This window comes from Schistocerca gregaria, chromosome 3 (assembly GCF_023897955.1).
Source record: "Schistocerca gregaria isolate iqSchGreg1 chromosome 3, iqSchGreg1.2, whole genome shotgun sequence".
NCBI classification, from domain to species: Eukaryota; Metazoa; Arthropoda; class Insecta; order Orthoptera; family Acrididae; genus Schistocerca; species Schistocerca gregaria.
Genome location: NC_064922.1, coordinates 227152817 through 227174327, shown reverse-complemented (window position 1 = coordinate 227174327; position 21511 = coordinate 227152817). Strand labels below are relative to the sequence as shown.

At 39.6% G+C, this 21511-nt stretch overlaps 1 protein-coding gene across 1 annotated transcript in view; it reads right to left on the bottom strand.

Annotated features, from left to right (window-relative positions):
* Positions 1-21511, bottom strand: part of LOC126354302 (retinol dehydrogenase 14-like) — a 72219-nt gene that overhangs the window by 39278 nt on the left and 11430 nt on the right. The window contains exons 2-4 of the mRNA XM_050003856.1: positions 17817-17909; positions 17477-17713; positions 5428-5613 (exon numbers count right to left, since the gene is read on the bottom strand). Coding sequence (XP_049859813.1) covers positions 5428-5613; positions 17477-17713; positions 17817-17909 — 516 coding nt within the window. The remainder of the gene's footprint in view (positions 1-5427; positions 5614-17476; positions 17714-17816; positions 17910-21511) is intronic.

The window sequence follows — 21511 nt, the reverse complement described above, 5'->3', positions numbered from 1 at the left end:
AAATACAGATGATTTTGAAGACAACAAAAATATTAGAAACAGTTACATAAGAAAGTGATGGTATTTCACAGATGATGACTTATTTACAACGGCTTAGAGTGCTCATACAGTCAACCACTTTTATGTTGAATGGAAAAGTGAATACCTGAAGTTATCTATAAAACCTAGCAAATCACAGACGAATCTTTTGATACAATAAAATGGACCCCATTATGAGGACAGGGGCTGAACGTTTCCTGAAATGTAAGCATATTGTCCGTCTGAATTCACAACTAGCATAAATTATGTCTGCTATCAGAATAAACTAAATTCTAAAAGTGAAATGAATTCAGTATCTCTGCTGATTTTTGGCTCAGTGTCTTATTAATTTTCTCAGATGTTTACACTATGTGATCAAAAGTATCTGGAAACTGCCAAAAACATACATTTTTCGTATTAGGTGCATTGTGCTGACATCTACTACCACATACTCCATATCAGCGACCCAGTCATTAGACATCATGAGAGAGCAGAATGGGTAAAACTGTGGAACTCACGGACTTCCACATGGTCAGATGACTGAGTGTCATTTGTGTCACATATTTGTATGTGAGATTTCCACACTCCTAAACATCCCTAGGTCCACTGTTTCTGATGTGATAGTGAAGTGGAAACGTGAAGGGACATGACAGCACTAAAGCATACAGGCTGACCTCGCCTGTTGACTGACAGGGACTGCCGACAGTTGAAGAGGGTCATAATATGTAATAGGTAGACATCTATCCACACCATCACACAGGAATTCCAAAATGTATGGTCCACTGCAAGTACTCTGCTTGATGTAAGGAGCATAAACGTTGGATGATTGAACAGTGGAAAAATGTTGTGAGGAGTGATAAATCACAGTACACAATGTGGCGGTCCAATGGCAGGGTGTGGGTATGGCAAATGCCCAGTGAAAGTCATCTGCCAGTGTGTGTAGTGCCAACAGTAAAATTTGGAGGTATTGGTGTTATGGTGTGGTCGTGTTTTTCATGGAAGGGGCTTGCACCCCTTGTTGTTATGCATGGTACTATTACAGCACAGGCCTACACTGATGTTTCAAGCACCTTCTCGCTTCCCACTGTTGAAGAGCGATTCGGGGATGGCAATTGCATTTTTCAACACAAACAAACACCTGTTCAGACTGCACCACCTATGGCAGAGTGGTTACATGACAATAACATCCCTGTAATTGGCTGGCCAGCACAGAGTCCTAACCAGAATCCTATAGAACACCTTTGGGATATTTCGGAAACCCAACTTCATGCCAGGCCTCACTGACCAATATCGATACCTCTCCTGAGTGCAGCACTCCATAAAGAATGGGTTGCCATACCCCAAGAAACTTTCCAGAACCTGATTGAACATATGCCTGTGAGAGTGGAGGCTGTCATCAAGGCTAAGGGGGGGCCAACACCATATTGAATTCCAGCATTACCGGAGGAGGGTGCCACAAACTTGTAAGTGATCTTCAACCAGATGTCTGGATACTTTTGGTCACATAGTGTATATTATCTTCATGGTCAGATCAGGCAGCATTATTATTATTATTATTATTATTATTATTATTATTATTATTATTATTATTATTTCTTTCTGATCTCAGACTTTATGTCTGGTCAGAAGTGGAAAGTGACACGGACCTTGATCAAGTGTGACTTCCTTTTAACTGTACGGTATATGTTATATTGCATTTAGGAACTTTTGGGTAATTGAACATGTATCAATAATTACGGATTTCTGTAGTTGTATATATAAGTTTGGATGTAGCTGTATTGTATTGATGTACTGGTGGATATTGTGTGGTATGACTCCTGTAGTTGATAGTATAATGTCAACTTTATCCTGATGCCACATATCCTTGACTTCCTCAGCCAGTTGGCTGTATTTTTCAATTTTTTCTCCTGTTTTCTTTTGCATATTTGTTGTATTGGGTATGGATATTTCGATTAGTTGTGTTAATTTCTTCTTTTTATTGGTGAGTGTGATGTCAGGTTTGTTATGTAGTGGTGTTTTATCTGTTATAATGGTTCTGTTCCAGTATAATTTGTATTCATCATTCTCCAGTTCATTTTGTGGTGCATACTTGTATGTGGGAACATGTTGTTTTATTGGTTTATGTTGTATTGCAAGTTGATGATGTATTATTTTTGCTACATTGTCATGTCTTCTGGGGTATTCTGTATTTGCTAGTATTGTACATCCACTTGTGATGTGATCTACTGTTTCTATTTGTTGTTTGCAAAGTCTCCATTTATCTGTTGTGGTATTGGGATCTTTAAAAATATGCTTGCTGTAATATCTAGTGTTTATTTTTTGATCCTGTATTGCAATCATGAATCCTTCCATCTCACTGTATACATTGCCTTTTCTTAGCCATGTGTTGGATGCGTCTTGATCGATGTGTGGCTGTGTTAGATGATACGAGTGCTTGCCATGTAGTGTTTTCTTTTTCCAATTTACTTTCTGCATATCTGTTGATGTTATGTGATCTAAAGGGTTGTAGAAGTGGTTATGAAATTGCAGTGGTGTAGCCAATGTATTTATATGAGTGATTACTTTGTGTATTTTGCTAGTTTCTGCTCGTTCTAGAAAGAATTTTCTTAAATTGTCTACCTGCCCATAATGCAGGTTTTTTATGTCAATAAATCCCCTTCCTTTCTGCTTAATGTGAATCTTTCTGTTGGTGAATGTATGTGATGTATTCTATATTTGTGGCATTGTGATTGTGTAAGTGTATTGAGTGCTTCTAGGTCTGTGTTACACCATTTCACTACTGCAAATGAGTAGGTCAATATTGGTATAGCATAAGTATTTATAGCTTTTGTTTTGTTTCTTGCTGTCAATTCTGTTTTCAGTATTTTTGTTAGTCTTTGTCTATATTTTTCTTTTAGTTCTTCTTTAATATTTGTATTATCTATTCCTAATTTTTGTCTGTATCCTGGATATTTATAGGCATCTGTTTTTTCCATCGCTTCTATGCAGTCGCTGTGGTTATCCAATATGTAATCTTCTTGTTTAGTGTGTTTTCCCTTGACTATGCTATTTTTCTTACATTTGTCTGTTCCAAAAGCCATATTTATATAATTGCTGAATACTTCTGTTATCTTTAGTAATTGGTTGAGTTGTTGATTTGTTGCTGCCAGTAGTTTTAGATCATCCATGTATAGCAAATGTGTGATTTTGTGTGGGTATGTTCCAGTAATATTGTATCCATAATTTGTATTATTTAGCATGTTGGATAGTGGGTTCAGAGCAAGGCAGAACCAGAAAGGACTTAATGATTCTTCTTGGTATATTCCACACTTAATCTGTATTGGCTGTGATGTGATATTATTTGAATTTGTTTGGATATTAAGTGTGGTTTCCCAATTTTTCATTACTATGTTTAGGAACTGTATCAATCTAGGATCTACTTTGTATATTTCCAATATTTGTAGTAACCATGAGTGGGGTACACTATCAAAAGCTTTTCGGTGATCAATGTATGCGTAGTGTAGCGACCTTTGTTTAGTTTTAGCCTGATATGTCACCTCTGCATCTATTATCATTTGCTCTTTACATCCTTGTGCTCCTTTGCAACAGCCTTTTTGTTCTTCATTTATAATTTAGTTCTGTGTTGTATGTGTCATTAATTTCTGTGTAATGACTGAAGTTAATATTTTGTATATTGTTGGTAGGCATGTTATGGGGAGGTATTTAGCTGGGTTTGCTGTGTCTGCTTGATCTTTAGGTTTCATATAAGTTATTCCATGTGTAAGTGTATCAGGGAATGTGTATGGGTCTGCAATGTAACTGTTAAATAATTTAGTTAGATGTGAATGTGTTGAGGTGAACTTCTGTAGCCAGAAATTTGCTATTTTATCTTTTCCAGGGGCTTTCCAATTGTGAGTAGAATTAATTGCTTTGGTGACTTCATGTTGCAAAATTATCATTTCAGACATTTGTGGTATCATCTTGTACGTGTCTGTGTCTGCTTCTATCCACCGTGCATGCCTGTTATGTTGTACTGGGTTTGACCGTATGTTGCTCCAGAAGTGTTCCATGTCTGTTATGTTTGGTGGATTGTCTATTTTAATGTGTGTGTTACCTATTGTCTGGTAAAATTTCTTTTGGTTTGTGTTGAATGTTTGGTTTTGTTTCCTTCTATTTTCACTTTTTTGTATCTTCCAAGTCGTTTGGCCAATGCTTGTAATTTCTGCTTCTTTTCATCTAATTGCTCTATCGCTTCTTGTTGTGAGAGTTTACCTAACCTTTTTCTTTTTTTTTCTGACATTTGATGTCTTATAAATTGTATTAGCTGTCCAATGTCTTTTCTTAGTTTTTCTATTCTGATCTGTAGCCTGTGTTGCCATGCTGGTTTGGTGGGTTTCTTCTGTGTGTTGGTTGGTTCTGATCTCTGCCTAGTGTGTATATTTAGTGTAGTGAGTGCTCCTATATAAACCAGTAGTTGTAACTCTTCCATAGTTGTTTTCATTTATTTTGTTGTGTATGATTGTGTTGATAGTTTTTATTGTTGTTTCAACTTGTGGGTTATTTGGTGGTCTATGCAAGAATGGTCTAATGTCTGTATTTGTGTCTTTGTATTCTACATATGTCAGCTGAAATTTTTCTTCTATATCTAACATGTGCGTCACTTTGTGTTCTATTTGTACTTGTTCTGGTGGCAGTCTTAAGATTTCGTTTTCCTCTGATTTTTTAATTGATGCGTGTTGTTTTTTGTTTGTTTGCTCTGGGAAGTTTGAGTCCATGACTGTATTTTCTTCTTCTTCTTCTTCTTCTTCTTCTTCTTCTTCTTCTGATTGCACATTATTTTGTTCCAGTATTTGTTGTACTTGTTGTTTGATGTTTTCTAATTCTGACTGGGGTATCCTGTTATTTTTGATTATTACATGGATCTGATCAGCTAGTCGTTGTTCTGTTAAAAATTTTAATTCTGGGTATCTGGTAATAAATGTTGTGTATACTTGTGATCTGTATCCAGTTGTGTTGGTTCCTAGGTTTGTTGTTTGGTAATAACAGAACATGAGGTGTCAATTAACTTCATCTGACCGTCTCATCCTCTGTCTTTGTTTTCCTTCTAGGGTGGTTGCAGGAAGCATATCCTGCAAAACACCTCTATTTGGATTTAAATCATTTTCCGGTTGGCTAGCAGTGTCGTTACCATTGTGGGTGGGTACAGGGTTTAAGTGTCGTCCCTGACCATGATGGCGCTTGTCCGAGGCTTCTTTAGTTGTGTCCTTTTTGTCGCCTTTTACGACTGGCAGAACATACCAGAGGCCTATTCTTTTCCCAGGCCTCCACGGGGATTATTATTATTATTATTATTATTATTATTATTATTATTATTATTATTATTATTATTATAAGTAGAAGAGACATTATTAAAACTGTTGCAGAACATACCTGTTTTTGAAAGTTTTCGAGCCAGCTCGTTGGAAAACAACATGAGGCACAGTTTACTGTTGTTGTACAGCCTCTGTGAACCACATGCCTTACGTACATTGATGGTGTTCAAATCTAGTTTTGCATATTTGTGAGCTACTGAAGAGACCATTATTATTCTGCTGGGTGCTGACTTTTTCAGTAAATCTGAAATCATTGGGAAATATCACTTCAATTTCATATAAATTTATCACACTACATCAACAGAATGTCACATTAGAGACGCAGAGAGTAGTTCAGTGTAGTATCAAAAATTTTGGCATGTAAACATATCTGCACACTCTTAACAAAGAACTTTCTAAATCCTTTTACCCAGTCTCTCTTTGTGGTTGAGCATTCATACTCAGCATCTCCGTCTCACTGCCAGTGTTTGTATATATGTCTCTCTCCCACTACTTCCTTTCATCTTTCCTTCCCAGTGGCACTGTCTCCACCATACCTCAGAAGGTGAAAACTTCTTTTGGGGGGATGGGGGGGTCAACTTACTTTTTACACTTTACCCATGTGTTTAAAATTTTGGTCTAAAATGTGACTGCTCCTATACTGCCATGTTAACGTTCATCTGTGTGGCGATCCAGACCACCCCAAGCCTTTGTATGGCCTTTACTTATCTCTATTTTTAATTTACAGTGTCCCCTCTCTATTTTGCATTCAGTGAATCTATCTCTACCCACATCTCTTCCTCTTCCTTTTTCACTGTCATTGTCTCTCACTGATCTCAATATCTCTTTTCTCTTTGGTCCATTGGCACAGTCTCTTCTCTCTGTCTCTCTGCTCCTCTCTTTGAGCACAGAAAAGCATAAATATGTTTTGCGTGGAAAAATGTTTTGGTGAATAATGTGGAATGAAGATTAAGGCAGCTAGTTCTCCACTTTTCTGTTAGAATCTTTTAAAGAGGAACATATTTGTCTTTTTTTGTTCTCTGACAGGAGCATTTTTCCACTGGTTCCAGCATGGTGTGCTGCTTATATAAAATGAATTCTATAGGTCAGTAAAGCTTTGACAGTTTATTATATACTTGAGCACATTTATATATTTTGAAACTTATAAACAACAAATAAGTACACGTGATATAAGGTTAACACAAAATTGTTTGCTTTACATTTTTTCTGGGTACTTTGCTCATCAATTTCAATTCATTAAATATACCCTGTTTATGAGTTGTCAAATGAAACTATGTGCTTCCAGAGAGGATTTCACACATCTGTGATGTATATATGCAGACTGAAGTGACAAGTGAAAATGTGTGCCACTATACCTCCCTGGCACAGTGGCTTTGCACAACTGCACGAACAACCCTAGCATGCCTCACTCCTCAATCCCAATTCCATTTCTTGTCATAGCATACTTGGTACTCCTACTGAACTTGAACAGTATTGCAGAGGCTTGCCAACTGTATTGGAATAGCACCTCGGCATCAAACAGATCATATAGTTTCATTTGGTTAAAGTACATATGCCTGGCTTTTACAGAGGAGCTATTCCAGTACACTTGAAGAGCCTCTGCAGTGCTGTTGAAAAGTACAGGAAAAATCAAGTGAACTGAGGTGTAAATTTGCTTTGAGGAGGGAGGTATACTTAGGGTAGTCAGAATAGTTATACAATGCAATTGTGGCAGGGTGGCATAGTGGATTGCACATGTTCCAAGTGAGCAGATCTGCTTGACCTTGGCACAAACTTTCATTCATCCCTTCAGTTTGCATACATATGTCATAGATGTTCGAGATTTCAGAAACTGTCTGGAACTACATAGTTTCGCTTGATTAAAGCACCAATGCCTGGGTTTCAGGCAGGATCTCCATTTCATCTGATGCTATGGTGCTATTCCAATACAGCTGGAGAGCCTCTGCAATGCTGTTCAAGTTTAGGGGGAATACCAAGTGGGCTGAAGTGTGAATTGGAATTTACATTGAGGACAGAGATGTACTAGGGTAGTATATGCAGTTGTGCAAAGCCATTGTGTCAGCCAGGGTGTTTTGTAGTGAGCTCATCTGCCTAGTGAGGACACACAAGGTTTGAATCCTGGCCTTGGTACAAATTCTCATACATTACATCAGTCTGCATACATACATTTATGATCTGTATTTGAAGCAAGTAAACATGTTATTGGAAATATTAAACTGAATTTGCAGTCTTACCAGAGTTATGTAATTTTTGGAAGTCATTTTAGTTCTTTCTAGGCATGTTAAGGCACTTCTTAGTCAATTTTTTTGTCACTACAGTACCATTTTGAGGATAGCTGAATATGCATGAAGTACTCATTATACAGAGACAGTGCATTCTAAAGTTCCATTGGCAAAAAATGCTAACTAGAGACAGTTTGGCAACCTCAAAACCTTTGCAATGACCCTAGAACCCTTTGTCATGTGGTCACAATGTCATTTAAAACTACATTTATGCCTTAGACCAGTTTTACATGCATATGTATGGTAACTTCTAACCTCTGGGTCTTGGTAACAGACAATGATATCAAATAAAGTTTCAAGGCTCCTTAAAAATACCATCTTAAGAACATATAGAAAAATTTTGATGATTTTCCAAGAATAAAAATTGTAGAAGTGACCATCTCCACAATTCATACTTTCGGTAACCAAGAACCATGCTTTGAGTGTGTACAAATATCTTGATAATGGATACTGATTTTCAAAAATGAGAAAATGATATTTCTAGATGAATATCTAAATAATTTAAGTTAGTATTTGAGCCATTTACTATGCTTAATTATTATAATAATTGCTGCCCAGGGTGTAAAAATGGCTAAGAAACGGTTTTTGTGCTTTTCCGCATAATTAGGGTACCTCTGAATCTCTGTCTTTTGGTAATGGTTAATCATATTAGAAAAGGTTTTGATGTTCCCTGACAGCTTCACCTTAAGAACACATGGTAAAAATTTCAACAATCTGCATGAACAGAAATTACAAAAGTGGCTGTCTGCACAGATGGTGCTTTACCTGCCAAAAAATCATAGCTTTCCAATCTCCACCCTAGACCACACCTAATGCAAAGAATCAACAATTTCCACAATTTACGTGGGTTGGAAGAGGATATAATGTTTATGATTTGCCCCTGTAGTGTAGGGAGGATACAGTATGCCCATATATGTATTTAAATGGTTGCTAGGCCAAGGGCTATCAAAAACATTTAACACCTTATCTCTGTGACAAACAGAGCCTGAGGTATGACCCCATAAAGAAATTGCATTTTTGTATGAGCTGTTTTGGAACATTCCATATCTATCAACCCATATCAATCCATATATATATCAGTTCATAACAATCCATATCTATCAAAACAGTGCAGAAGAACGTATAGGAGGAAAGTGATAAAGAAGGTGGGGAAGTAAAATTCACCCGTACTATGATCTGACAATCGATTGCAATGCAAGATACATGACAAGAGTAAGAACAAATCAGAATTCTCAATGTATATCATACATTCCTTCATATATCACTTCCATAGGCATCTGCACAGGTCAGATCATGAAACAGCACTTTTTTTTATATTACTGAGTTGGTCAGTTTTGAGACATATCAAACTACAAGAACAAAATCTTATAAGAAACTTAAAAAATTTGCAATTTCCCAGAAAAATTATGGTTATCCATTCATTTCTAGAAGTGTAAGAGATTTCTGTAATGAATGAAAGCTCTGTATTCCAGATTCCAGAGGGGCCAAGTGCCCCTTCTTGCCTCTCCCTTGCAGATGTCTATGATCACTTTAGCCACTTATTTTCAATGGGGAGTAAGTTGATGTTCCTCTTGGATCTAAATAATGCAAGTAAGCATCATTCACTACTTTTTTGGCCATTGCTTTCATTTTTGTTAGGTATAGCAACATTATTCACACATTTTACTGTATTAGGATGTGAGTTTGATAATCCTGAGTGATAACTCATCATTCCTCTATATAAGATGGTGCATCCCCAATGTTCTTTGATAATTAGAAGCAAGCCAAAAATGCTGTCAGTTATTGACTGATACATTAACTGTAAATGCTACTAACAGATTAAAAAAGTAAAATAAGTGTATACTAAGAATAGTGATGCACTAACAAGGGAGGCTCAGGAGAATATTCAGAAAGGAAGACAAGTTAATTGACTCAGAGTAAAGTTATTAAAAATAACTGGGAAATATATTACACACTGCCTAGAAGTAGGTTATGTTGAATTAACAGTATGAATAGAAAACCATACAAAGAAAATGAATCGTGACCAATTTCTGCATCTGTCAAAATCATACACTATTAACACAACAGTTTTAGTGGCCAACAACATCAAGAATGAGTAAGTAAGTCATACATTTAATTACATTGCTTTCCCATGTTATTTCTAGTATTTTTTAACCTGAAATACAAATCATGGCTGGGAATTGTTTCAGAGAATTATTTAAGAAGACGAAAAATTCTGATATCCATTATCCTGAGCAAAAATTTTGTGTTCCTTCCTTCCTCCTCATACAAAGCCCCCTATTTTCTAACTTTCTATGACTTTTTATTCCCAATTTTCTCTCTTAATAAGGAACTTCATCAATCTGTGTTGTCTTTGGAGTGTTTTTATGTTTCGTATCATATTTCTCCTTCAGTACTCAGCTGGTGTAGCTGAGACTAGCCAGGCAGTGTCAAATTAGGGGTGTGCCTGTTTGGCCCTAATAATTCCAACACACAACTAATGAAGGCACATGTCACATCAGAAACATATGTCATTGGATTGACTTAATTGCAACTATTATTCACTTGACATCAGGAATATTAATATGACAAAATAGTGTCAGTAGATGACATGTACATTGATAACATGACAGCGTGAAGGTGAGTGATTGTTTTGTGAGTTAAAGCAATTTATTTTTCCCGCTGATCTACTGAGTTGTAAATCTGCATCAGTTGCCCATAATACATATTGCTTCCAACTTGACTTTCTCAAGAATGGTGTCGAGCGCACAATGCTGCTCTGAGTGATAACTGCTCCCATCTGCACTTTTTCTCCCAGTCAAGATGTACTTATTCAGTCCACTGCTGGCTTTTGTAACAATGTTAGTCCATTTTCATATTCTTACAATCATTTTTGAAAGACTGAAGACATACATATAACTATACCATTTTGCTTCCAGTCTTAGTGAGACAGAGTAAAGAGAACATAAAATCCTCAGAAAATTTTCCTTAGCAAGACACAGTGATGATATATTGGTGAACTGACTATCCAAAGAATTATACAAACACAGAGACACACTCACAGACATGATCAGAAAATGCTGACTAACATCTATGGGCATGTACAGAGAATGAACAACAGACTCACAAAGAGGATTTTAGTGCAAAAAACAGCTTAATCAAAACAACTGTTCAAGAAATAGAAGACCAAACACAATCAGGGATCAATAGGTAAATGATGCAGGAAAGAGACAAATTCAAAAACAAAATTATGAATGCAAAATTTGAAGTAAAAAGAAAGAAATAAACAGCGAAAAAATGGACATAACATAGGAAACAGGAACGTAGTCAAAGAATGAAGAAATTTGGGAAGAGGAAAACAATAAGGAAGCAAGAAAAGTTGAATATAAGGCAACATTCAATTTTGAACACTGTATAAGGGTAAAAATGTGTAATGGTAATAATAATAATAATAAATGCATATCTAATAGATGCAATTGAATCAACAATGGACAGACCAGGATGGAGTAACAACAATATGGAAATCATAGATTGTTACTCACCACACAGAGGTCCTAAGTTGCAGACAGCCACAATGAAAAAGACTGTCAAAACATTAAATCCCCCAGGAGGCTCACAGTCCTTTCGTGAGTACGTGCATGGCATGCATGGGGCCCGAAGCTATTGCAGCCTTCCTTCTTTCCCAGGCTGCATTTCCTTTCCTGTCCCCTCCTTTCCTGTTATTGCTCCTTCCCCTCCACCCTCTCCTCTCCTCTCCCTCTCTTGGTGTCCTTGTTTATATTGGCCCCGCTACCCTCCTGGTTATGTTGGCTTTGCGATTTGGTTTGAAAACACGGGGATCACACTTCTGATACCTGCGCTGTGACCACCACATGTAAGCCTAGGAGTGGTTGCTTATCATCCTGGAGCCAAACGGCCCTTACTGTAGCTGGGTGGCGCTCATGGGGAGTGCCCCTGATCGGCGTGGGTAGTATCAGGGTGGACGCTATACAAACGAAACGCATACGGGTCCAGAACTCTGGCTGTTCTTCTATGACCATTCTTCTATAGCCGTTTCTTTGAATGGAACTGATTTTTTTTTAGTGCTGCTTCTTCTGCCCCTTCCCTTCCATGGCTACCCTCTGGGAGGAGGGCCAGGCTCGTCAGCTGGGGGCAAAACCTTTCCCCCACTATCTGGTTTGCATCAGGACTGATGGGGATACTTTCACGAATACCAAACCTTTATTTTTTGTGAAATACATTGAAGACAAGTTTGGTGAAGTGGACTCTCTGAGCAAAATTCGGGTTCAGTGTTGACCGAAACTGCTTCAGCTGCCCAGTCTGCATCCCTTCATGCCTGTGAACATCTTGGCACAATTCCTGTGCCCATTACCCCCCACCAATCTTTGAATATGGTTCAAGGTGTAATTTTTCACAGGGACGTCATCCTTCAATCTGATGAGGAACTTTGGGACACTCTAGGACAGCAGGGTGTTCACTTTGTTCGGGATGTTCAGAAGGGCCCGAAGGACAATTGCATTGCTACTAGTGCATTTATCTTCGCCTTTGAAGGGGATACCCTCCCTGAGAAGATTAAGATTATGGTTTATTGATGTGATATGAAGCCATAAATCCCACGACCTATGAGATGTTTTAAGTGTTTGCATTCTGGACACATGTCTTTCCACTGTTCACAGACCCCTCTCTTTGGTAAGTCTGGACGGCCTCTCCATGAGGTGAGTTCCTGTTCCCCCCCTCCTGTGTGTGGTCATTGTCATGGCAATCATTCTCCACAATCACCAGATTGCCCAGGTTATAAGAAGGAAAAGAAGATACAGGAGTATAATAAGTCTCTTGATTGTCTAAACTACACTGAGGCTCACAAGAAGTATGCACATCTTCATCCTGTGTCAATGACGTCTAGCTATACTTTAGTTACATCTTCACCCCCTTCCTCACCCCAGTCCCAAACCCCTCTCCTCCCCCCCCCCCCTCCCCTCCAGGTGCCGCTCCCCCTCCCCAGCTGGAGAAATGTCCCACTTCTTCAGCATCTGCTGGTCAAGGGCACCCCTCCCGGGACCTCCCTTCCCGGCTCCTTCCAGGCCAAAGGTCTTTTGCCACATGATGACCACGAGAACCACAGTCTGTGGGCCCCAGGTCACCAGCTCACTTTCTGATCCAGATCTTGCTGCAGGTGGCTCCCTTTTGCAGTGCAGCCCTCCTCGATCTCAAATACAAAAGAAGACGAAACATAAGTCCCAGGAGACAAGGAGCCTCTGGTGTTGCAACCTGACTGTGACCTGCTGTTCATGGATGTCACCTCCTCCTTGTTGGTGATGGATGGTGAACCAGTGGCATGACTGGCTTTAGCCTGTTCACGCCCCATTTGAATCATCATTCTGTGGTTATCCAATGGAATTTTAATGGATATTGCTGTCACCTTCCAGAGTTGAAATCCCTTATTTCTTTTTACTCTGCAGCTTGTATGGTTCTACAGGAATCTCGTTTTACTGATGTTCACTCACTGACCCTCTGTGGGTTCTGTGCTTTCTGCCAAAATCTGGCTGGCCCCCTGTGGGCCTCAGAATGTTGGTAGCACATGGATTCCTCTTCCAACTACATTGGAAGTGGTTGCTGTTAGGGTGTACCTGGACTCTGGGGTCGCATTTCATAATCTTTATCTCCCTCCTGACAGGACTCTTACACCTGCTCCCTAAACTGCCCTTCTTCAGCAACTTCCTCCTCCCTTCCTCCTCCTTGGGGATTTTAATGCTCATCATCCCCTGTGGGGTAGTGTATTTCCATCTAGTCAGGGTCTTCTCATAGACCAATTTCTTGCAGAGCGCAACTTGTGCCTTCTTAATGATGGCTACCCTGCCCATTTCAGTGCCGGTCATGGTACCTTTTCTGCCATTGACCTTTCTCTTTCTTCTCCCTCCTCCTCCCTTCATTACACTGGTCGCCATACGATGACCTTTGCGATAGTGACCATTTCCCAGTGATTCTCTCACTACCTCCCCACTCTCCAATGGACAGGTAACTGCAATGGTCTTTCCAACATGCCAATTGGCCTCTCTATACCGCACAGGTCGTTTTTCCTCCCTCTTTGTCAGGTTGTATTGATGACATCCAACATGACATGTCTGATGTGATTGTTCATGCTGCTAGCCTTGCTATCCCATGATCATATGCACCATTTCGCCACTGGCAAGTCACGTGATGGAGTACAGCCATTCCCATTGCCATCCGTGATCACCGCCGAGCTTTGCAACAACTTAAGAGGCACCCATCCACTGTCAGTCTCATTACCTTTGAATGCCTTCATGCCAAAGCCCATTACTTAATGAAACGGAGGAAATGGGTGGGTTGGGAATGATTTGGTTCTTCCCTCGCTTCTACTGTCCCTCTGTCATGGCTGTGGGCTACACTTCACTCTCTCCAAGGTTGCCATTGGCTGTCTACCCTCCCAGGCCTTGCCCTCCCAGATGGCCTTTGCTTGGACCCACTGACTGTCGTGGAACATCTTGCAACCCATTTAGCAACAGCATCAGCATTAACCTCCTATCCGGCTGCATTCCTTCACCAGAAACAGTGGGCCAAAGTTTCCACCTTACGTTTTACCCCTTGTCAGTCAGAATCTCACAACAAACCTTTTACTGAATGGGAACTTCTTTCCGCACTTTCTTCTTCTCATGATATGGCCCCTGGCCCAGACTCCATTCATAGCCAATGGCTTCAACATCTCAGTGCTCCACAATGACAACATCTTCTCTGGGTGCTTAACCGTATTTGGCTACAGGGTGACTTCCCTTCTCAATGGAGGGATAGCATCGTGGTTCCCATCCTTATGCCTGGTAGGAACCCCCTGTTTGTCAAAAGCTATTGACCAATTAGTCTGACAAACATTGGTTGCAAGCAACTTGAATGGATGGCAGCCTGTTGGCTCAATTGGGTCCTTGAATCTTGGGATTTATTGGCCCCTTACCAGTGTGGCTTCCAAGAGGGATGGTCTCTGATCAATCATTTACTTTGCTTGGAATTCACAGTTCAGCAGGCTTTTTCTCAGCACCACCATTTGGTTGCAGTATTTTTTTACCTTCATGAGGCTTATGACATGGCTTGGTGCCATTATATCTTACTTACACTTCATGAGTGGGGTCTTCGGGGCCAAATACAAATTTTTATCCACCAGTTCCTGTTCCATTGGCTGTTCAGGGTTCGAGTAGGCACTGTTTTTAGTTCCCCATGGACCCAGGAGAATGGCATCCCACAGGGTTCTGTACTGAATGTACTTCTTTTCCTCATTCCTATAGATGGACTTATGGCCTCTGTCGGTCCTTTGGTCATGTCTGCTCTTTATGTGGATGATTTCTGCATTTGGGTTGGTTCCTCTTTGATGGCCTCTACAGAACAGCAGCTCCAGGGAGCTATATGGCATGCCTCTGCATGGACCCTGTCATGCAAGTTTCAATTCTCTCCTTTAAAATTGCGAGTGATCCAATTCTGTCATCATACTATTGTCCACCCTGATCTGGAGCTCTACCTCAGTGCACAATGATTACCTGTGGCCCCACAGATTTGTTTCCTCAGTCTTCTTTTCGACAATGAGCTCACTTGGCTGCCTCATATCAGACTTCTGAAGATAGGATGTTTCCTTAAACTCAATGTCCTTTGCTTCCTTGCCTACACCTCTTAGCGTGCAGATCATTCCACTCTTCTCCACCTTTTTGGGCTTTAGTGTCGTCTTGCTTGGACTATGGTTTTCAAGTTTATGGTTTGATGGCTCCTTCCACACTGCACCTTCTGGATTCAGTCCACCATCATGGTATCCGTTTCGCCACCGGTGCCTTCCCTACTAGCCCTGTTGATAGTCTCCTGGTCGAAGCTGAGATTCCCCCCGCCTTTATGTTCAGCGGTCCCAACTTCTGGTTTCTTATGCAATCACTATCCATTCCTCTCCCACTCACCCTTTCTATTCTATCCTGTTCCCAGTCCAAGGCCGTCGTGCACCTGATTCCCGCCCTCGGGCGGGTTTACCAGTTGGGCTCCGCCTTGTGTCTCTTCACCATGATTTTCAACTTCCTTCTTTGTCCTGTCTCACATGTTCCCTCCCCAACACCCCCCCCCCCCCTTCCCTTTGTTAGTTCCTTGCCCCAGATTCGCATGGGTCCCACTGAGGTCCAAAAGGTTCCACCCCTGATGGTGTTCTGTTGTTTCTTCTGCCGAATTTTAAGGGAGTTTCAGGATGCTGTTGTTTTTTACACTGATGGTTCTAAATCTGCTGATTGTGTGGGATGTGCCTTCACGTCCTCTGTTGGCATGGAAAATCATCTCCTGCCAACTGTATATGGGGTGTTTACTACGGAATTGATGGCAATTTCCCAGGCCCTTACTTTTATTAAACACTCCCATCTCAATTGCGTTTTGTTATGTATGGACTCAATGTGTGGCCTTCAGGCTATTGATCATTGTTTTTCCTGCCATCCCTTGGTCCTGGCCATCGATGTCCCTCTCACTTATCTTCACCATGCTGCTTGACTTCCTTTGGGTCCCTGGCCATGTGGGTATCCCAGATAATTAGCTTGCTGATCGTTTGGCTGCGGGAGCAGTCACTTACCCCCACTTCTCTGTAACCCCTCCTGCTGTGGATGTAAGGCTTCATATCAAATCCCACGGCACATTCATGGGCCAACTCTTGGGAGGCTACCTCCCTGTCAATAAACTTTGTGCGATTAAGGTGATACCAGGCCCGTGGCGTTCTTCTTTTCGCCTCTTCTGAAAGGACTCGACCACCCTGTGTTGTCTCCACATCGGTCATACCAGGCTGACCCATGGTTTTCTTTTGTGTAACTTTGTGGTTGTGGAGCCTTCCAGTCGGTAGCCCATATTTTGGTGGAATGCCCCCTTCTTTTGGCTCTGCGCACTAAGTGAAGACTTCCCTGCACTTTACCTTTAATATTGGTGGATGATTCCTGGATGGTTGAACTGGTTCTCAGTTTCCTCCATGAAAGTGGTTTTTATTTTCAGTTCTAAGGTTTTTAATCTCCCTCTGGCATAGGGGCAGGGTGGTAAGGGTTGGGGTATCTCCCACTGTAACCTATGTTTGGAATTCCCGACTCCCCTTCCTGGCCAAAATCCTCTTTTCTCTCCCTTTTACTCTGTTTTTATCACTTTTTAGATTTGGTTAGTTTCCTTTTACAATACGCACTTTTACATTTTTAGCAGTTGGAAGCTTTTGAATAGAAGGTGATCTTGCCTGTACTGCATCAGAGGTGGGATATTTCCTGCCTCTAGCATTGCCTTGGGGTTGCCCACTTGCGGACTTCCATCCTTTTGTTTTCACCATTGACAACACAACTTCACTTTTATGTTTTTTAGCCTTTTACCTTTTATCATTATGACTCTTCTGAGATGTAAATCTGTCTGAATGGACCACCTTTGAAACAAGGGGCTGATGACCTTGCTGTTGGTCCCTTCAACCCCAATGAACCAACCAACCAACCAATCAACCAGAACATTAAAACTTTCAAAGTCCTTCTTATGCTATAGAAAACACACACACACACACACACACACACACACACACACACACAAGCTACGGTCTACTGACTGCTCCAGTGCACTGAGAAGTGGCCCTGTGTCTGTGAGTTGCTCTTATGTCAATGTATGTGCATTTTCTACAGTAGGAGGAGGAGTTTGCCGAAAGCTTTAATATTTTAGCAGTATTTTTTCATTGTGCATGTGAATGGGTGTTTTAAGAACAAATAAATGGTTTCATTATTCAGAAGTTCCCTTCTCATGTGTGCAAAGGATCTAATCATGGGTACAGCAACATAGAATTATTTTGATGTTGTAGACAACACTTACCAATCAACAGAAGTGTGAGAAGGACTGTAGAGAAATAATTAACTTGCATTGTTGGAAGCAAGTTATCTTCTGTGTGCCTCTGTGGCATGGCACCAACTCCTGCATTGTTTATCAGGATATCTAGCCTCTCTTCACTGGCTTTGATATCAGCTGCAAACTCCCTTACAGATGACAAAGATAGTAAATCCAGTTTCTTGATTATGATATTTTCATTCTTTGTACTTGCAATTATCTCATCTGAAAAGATGAAACTTTTCATGAATTACATAATTTATACAAATTTATAAGTCACATCAGTATAAAATTTATCATAATAACCATAAAATTCATACAAAATTACCTCTTGCCTTTTTGGCCTTTTCGAGGTCACGACATGCCAGAATAATCCTTCCACCTCTTCTTGCCAGGTCCTTAGCAGTTTCTTTTCCAATACCTGCATAAATATTTCCATTCAGTACATAAATGTAGTTTCAAATGCCAGAAAATATGAAACTAATGCTACATACCAGAATGGATCGCATATAAAGTGATCTCTGTTTCTTGTAATGCATAGTTACATGTGAGGGGAGCAGTCAAATATGGAATAAGTGTAAGACCTGCCACTATAGTTCCATTGCAAGCATAGCTACAGTCAGGTAATAGCTTCCAGCTTAAATGCAAATAAAATATTTTGTGGTATGGATTGACAAAACATTTTGTGAATGAAAATAGTGAGTTGATCAAATTTTGCAGATACATTTTTTAAAGGAACACACCACCATTTGACTCTTTTATAGTTTGTCTTATTTATTGTTTATGTCTTTAACATATATTGCAGAACACCTAACTTGTTGTCAAACTCAAAGTTGGCTGTACTCTAAGAAAAATATTGGTGTCCCACAGAATGCCAGATGCAAAATGGGGGGATGGGGGAGTGTTTGGGCAGGGAAGGATAGTGATCCATTAGATTAGGTTGATATAGTAATGCTTGTAGGGCAGAGAGCAGGAGATGAGAGAATGTCAGAGAGACCAAAAGACTAGGAGGAGGGGGTGATTTGGAAGGGGATAGTGGTGTGGAAGAGGGTCTGATTCAAGGTGGATTACTCATATTCTTTGATTTCACTACCATTACTGTTTAGGAACATGTGCTCATATTTATTTACTGAATGTGATGTGCTCCCACAATTATTTACTGATCTGTAAAAACATGGTGATTTTTACATCTGGAATTTCATGGGGAGCCAATATGTTCTTAATTTATGACCAACTTTAGAATCTTGACAACATGTTAAGTGTCTTGCAATATATGTGAAAGACATAAAGTGTAAGAACATATTTCATAATTATACACCAGTTTACAATCATTGTAAAGACATTTTACATCTTTTGAAATTTTACACGGGCTTACGTACCCAATCTTGCTTTTAGCAAATATTTGAAAATGCCATAAAGGGCCAAAACTAGTGTTGTAGTTAAATAAGCAATAAAACAGTCAAAGTGCAGTGTGTTCCTTTATAAAATATTGTATGACTGTCACTCAGAAACATCATAAACTGTTCAGATAATACAAAAAATAAACACTATTGAAGTCTTATGTCAAATATTAGCATAAAAGATAATGTGAATTCCCAGCTAAAGCTGTTTATTTACTTATTTACATAATTTATGCCCACATTGGAGCACTTTATTCAATCCATATACATTTAAGTCTTAGTACTAGTTGTAGATTTGGCTTTCCTCTTCTTCTAACCAAAACTTCTTCGTCCTTTCTGAACTGGCTACCCTCTCTTCATCAGTTATGGTTTATTTTTTGTTTGTAAATGTCTTTAGTTTAAATCTGGGGTCACTGTGTGTCAGGTTCTTCTTCTATTCTCTGCCTTCAATTTGTTGCATTGTCAAGCCTAACTCATCTAAATCATCATGAACTTTTCCAAAAGTAGGTGAACAGTTGTTTCAATAGCCTGTTTTCTGGTAGTCTGGAAATGTGACAGAAAAAAGCAACCCTCCTTTTCCACATTGTGTCAATTATTGACTTAGTTTCTTCGTATACAGCTTTGTTAGGTAATAGTTACCACTGTCCCTCAACTTGGTATTTTTTCTTTATAATTGTTCTAAGGATTCTTCTGTTTGCTTTCTGTAGTTTGTCTTTGGTTGACTTGGTGTTCATACTGAACAGTGTTTCACTAGCATAGGTTGCTTCAGGGTCAGCAGAGTGGTAGTGTCAGAGTTTTGCGTTTATCGAAAGACATTTCTTCTGGTATGTTGGGCAGGTGATGTTTTGCGTTTATTTCAGTTTAGTTGTTCTGCTATCTACTGACATTTTCTCATTTTAATTCCAACTTATAACCTCCCCAAGATATTTAAATTTACTTACAATTTTAATTTGTTTGTTATCATTCAGTATAATGGTTGGTGCTTCAGCCTTGAATGATGGCATCATTTCTGTCTTTTCAAACAAGATCCGTAGTCCAACATTTTGCTGCTATTTTTTCTAGTTCTTCAATTTGGTGTTTAGCCTCATCCATGTTATTTGCAAGCAGTGCTAGATCATCAGCAAAGGCCAAGCAACTGAATTTTATATTTCTGCCAGTCTTGATGTTTGATTGACAATTCTTGTTCCACTCTCGCATGACTTTTTAATACTATAAAGATATTTAGTATCTTAACTTTCTATAAAAAAATAAAGGCCAGTTAATATTAAACATTATCATATAGTGATCAGGCACCCTAACTGTCCTAGACAAACTCCAAAATCTGACCCAAGGTACTCCTGCACAAATATGCAAGGTTACACATTTTAATGGAGAGGAAACAGAATTGGGCTACTCTTGAACACCCTTTCATTAGTCTAGATCACATGAAATGTGCTTTCCCCAATATTCAGGCTACTTCAGGAAGTGTTTTAAGAGCAGAAATCATGATGCTGTTACATCTGAAATATCATACCCACTGGAAAATGTACCAAAAGACAACATAAAATATGTTGAAAAATGCAAAACTCTTTATTTGGAATATGGAAAAATGTATAAATGTTCACATTTGATCCTTTTTTCTATAGTGTACTGAATCAGAATCACAAAAACATGGATACACAGAAATTTAAAGTCGCATAGTATGAAATGGGAAAGAGCAAAAACCTGTGAGCCAATGTTACCAATTTGGTCGACCCCCCCCCCCCCCCCCCTCTCCCCGCCATTGGAAGCTGAGTGGTCAGCATGACAGACTATCAATCCTAAGGGACAGGGTTTGATTCCCAGCTGGATTTGAGATTTTCTCCGCTCAGGGGCTGGGTGTTGTGTTGTCCTAACCATAATCATTTTCATCCCCATCGACGCACAAGTCGCCGAAGTGGCATCAAATCCAAAGACTTGCACCAGGCGAGCGGTCTACCCGACAGGATGCCCTCATCACATGACATTATTATTATTATGTTGTCAATTTGGCAGCCATTTTGGAAGCTGCCATCCTGGAGGCAACAGGTAATTTTCAAATGAAAAGGGGATCATGTGATAGGAGAAACAGTTAAATAATTACATAAGAAAAGCAATGGTGTCTTTCATTTGAATATAATTTTACACATCCTAGCATTATGACTGATTATTTTTTTCCTTACAGGTGACATGAAAGCTGAGAGCATTAACACAAGTTGAACACATTGAGGGTATCTTGACATCAGGAGAGGAGAACCCGTGTTATTGCAAAGATTTTAACTAACACCACTCATACAGATCACTCATTACCAACTGGGAAAACTTCTTGTGAAATTCTCTGAAACTAGCTCTTCTACAGACTAACCAAGAGCTGACTAATTGAAAACAACTGTGGATGAAGCAAATCAACCAGTTTTCTGGCACTGTTCGATAAGAGACACAGTGCAGTAGTCACTGCTTCTCACAGGAGACTGGGGTCCACCATACAACAATAATGATAAATTTGGCCACACGTAAGTGGCACCCTTACAAAATGCAACTGCTACAACATCTCACCAAAGATAATCCAGATTTTCAGTTACAGTAAGCAGAACAGGTAGACACAAATGGAGAATCAGAGGTAGTT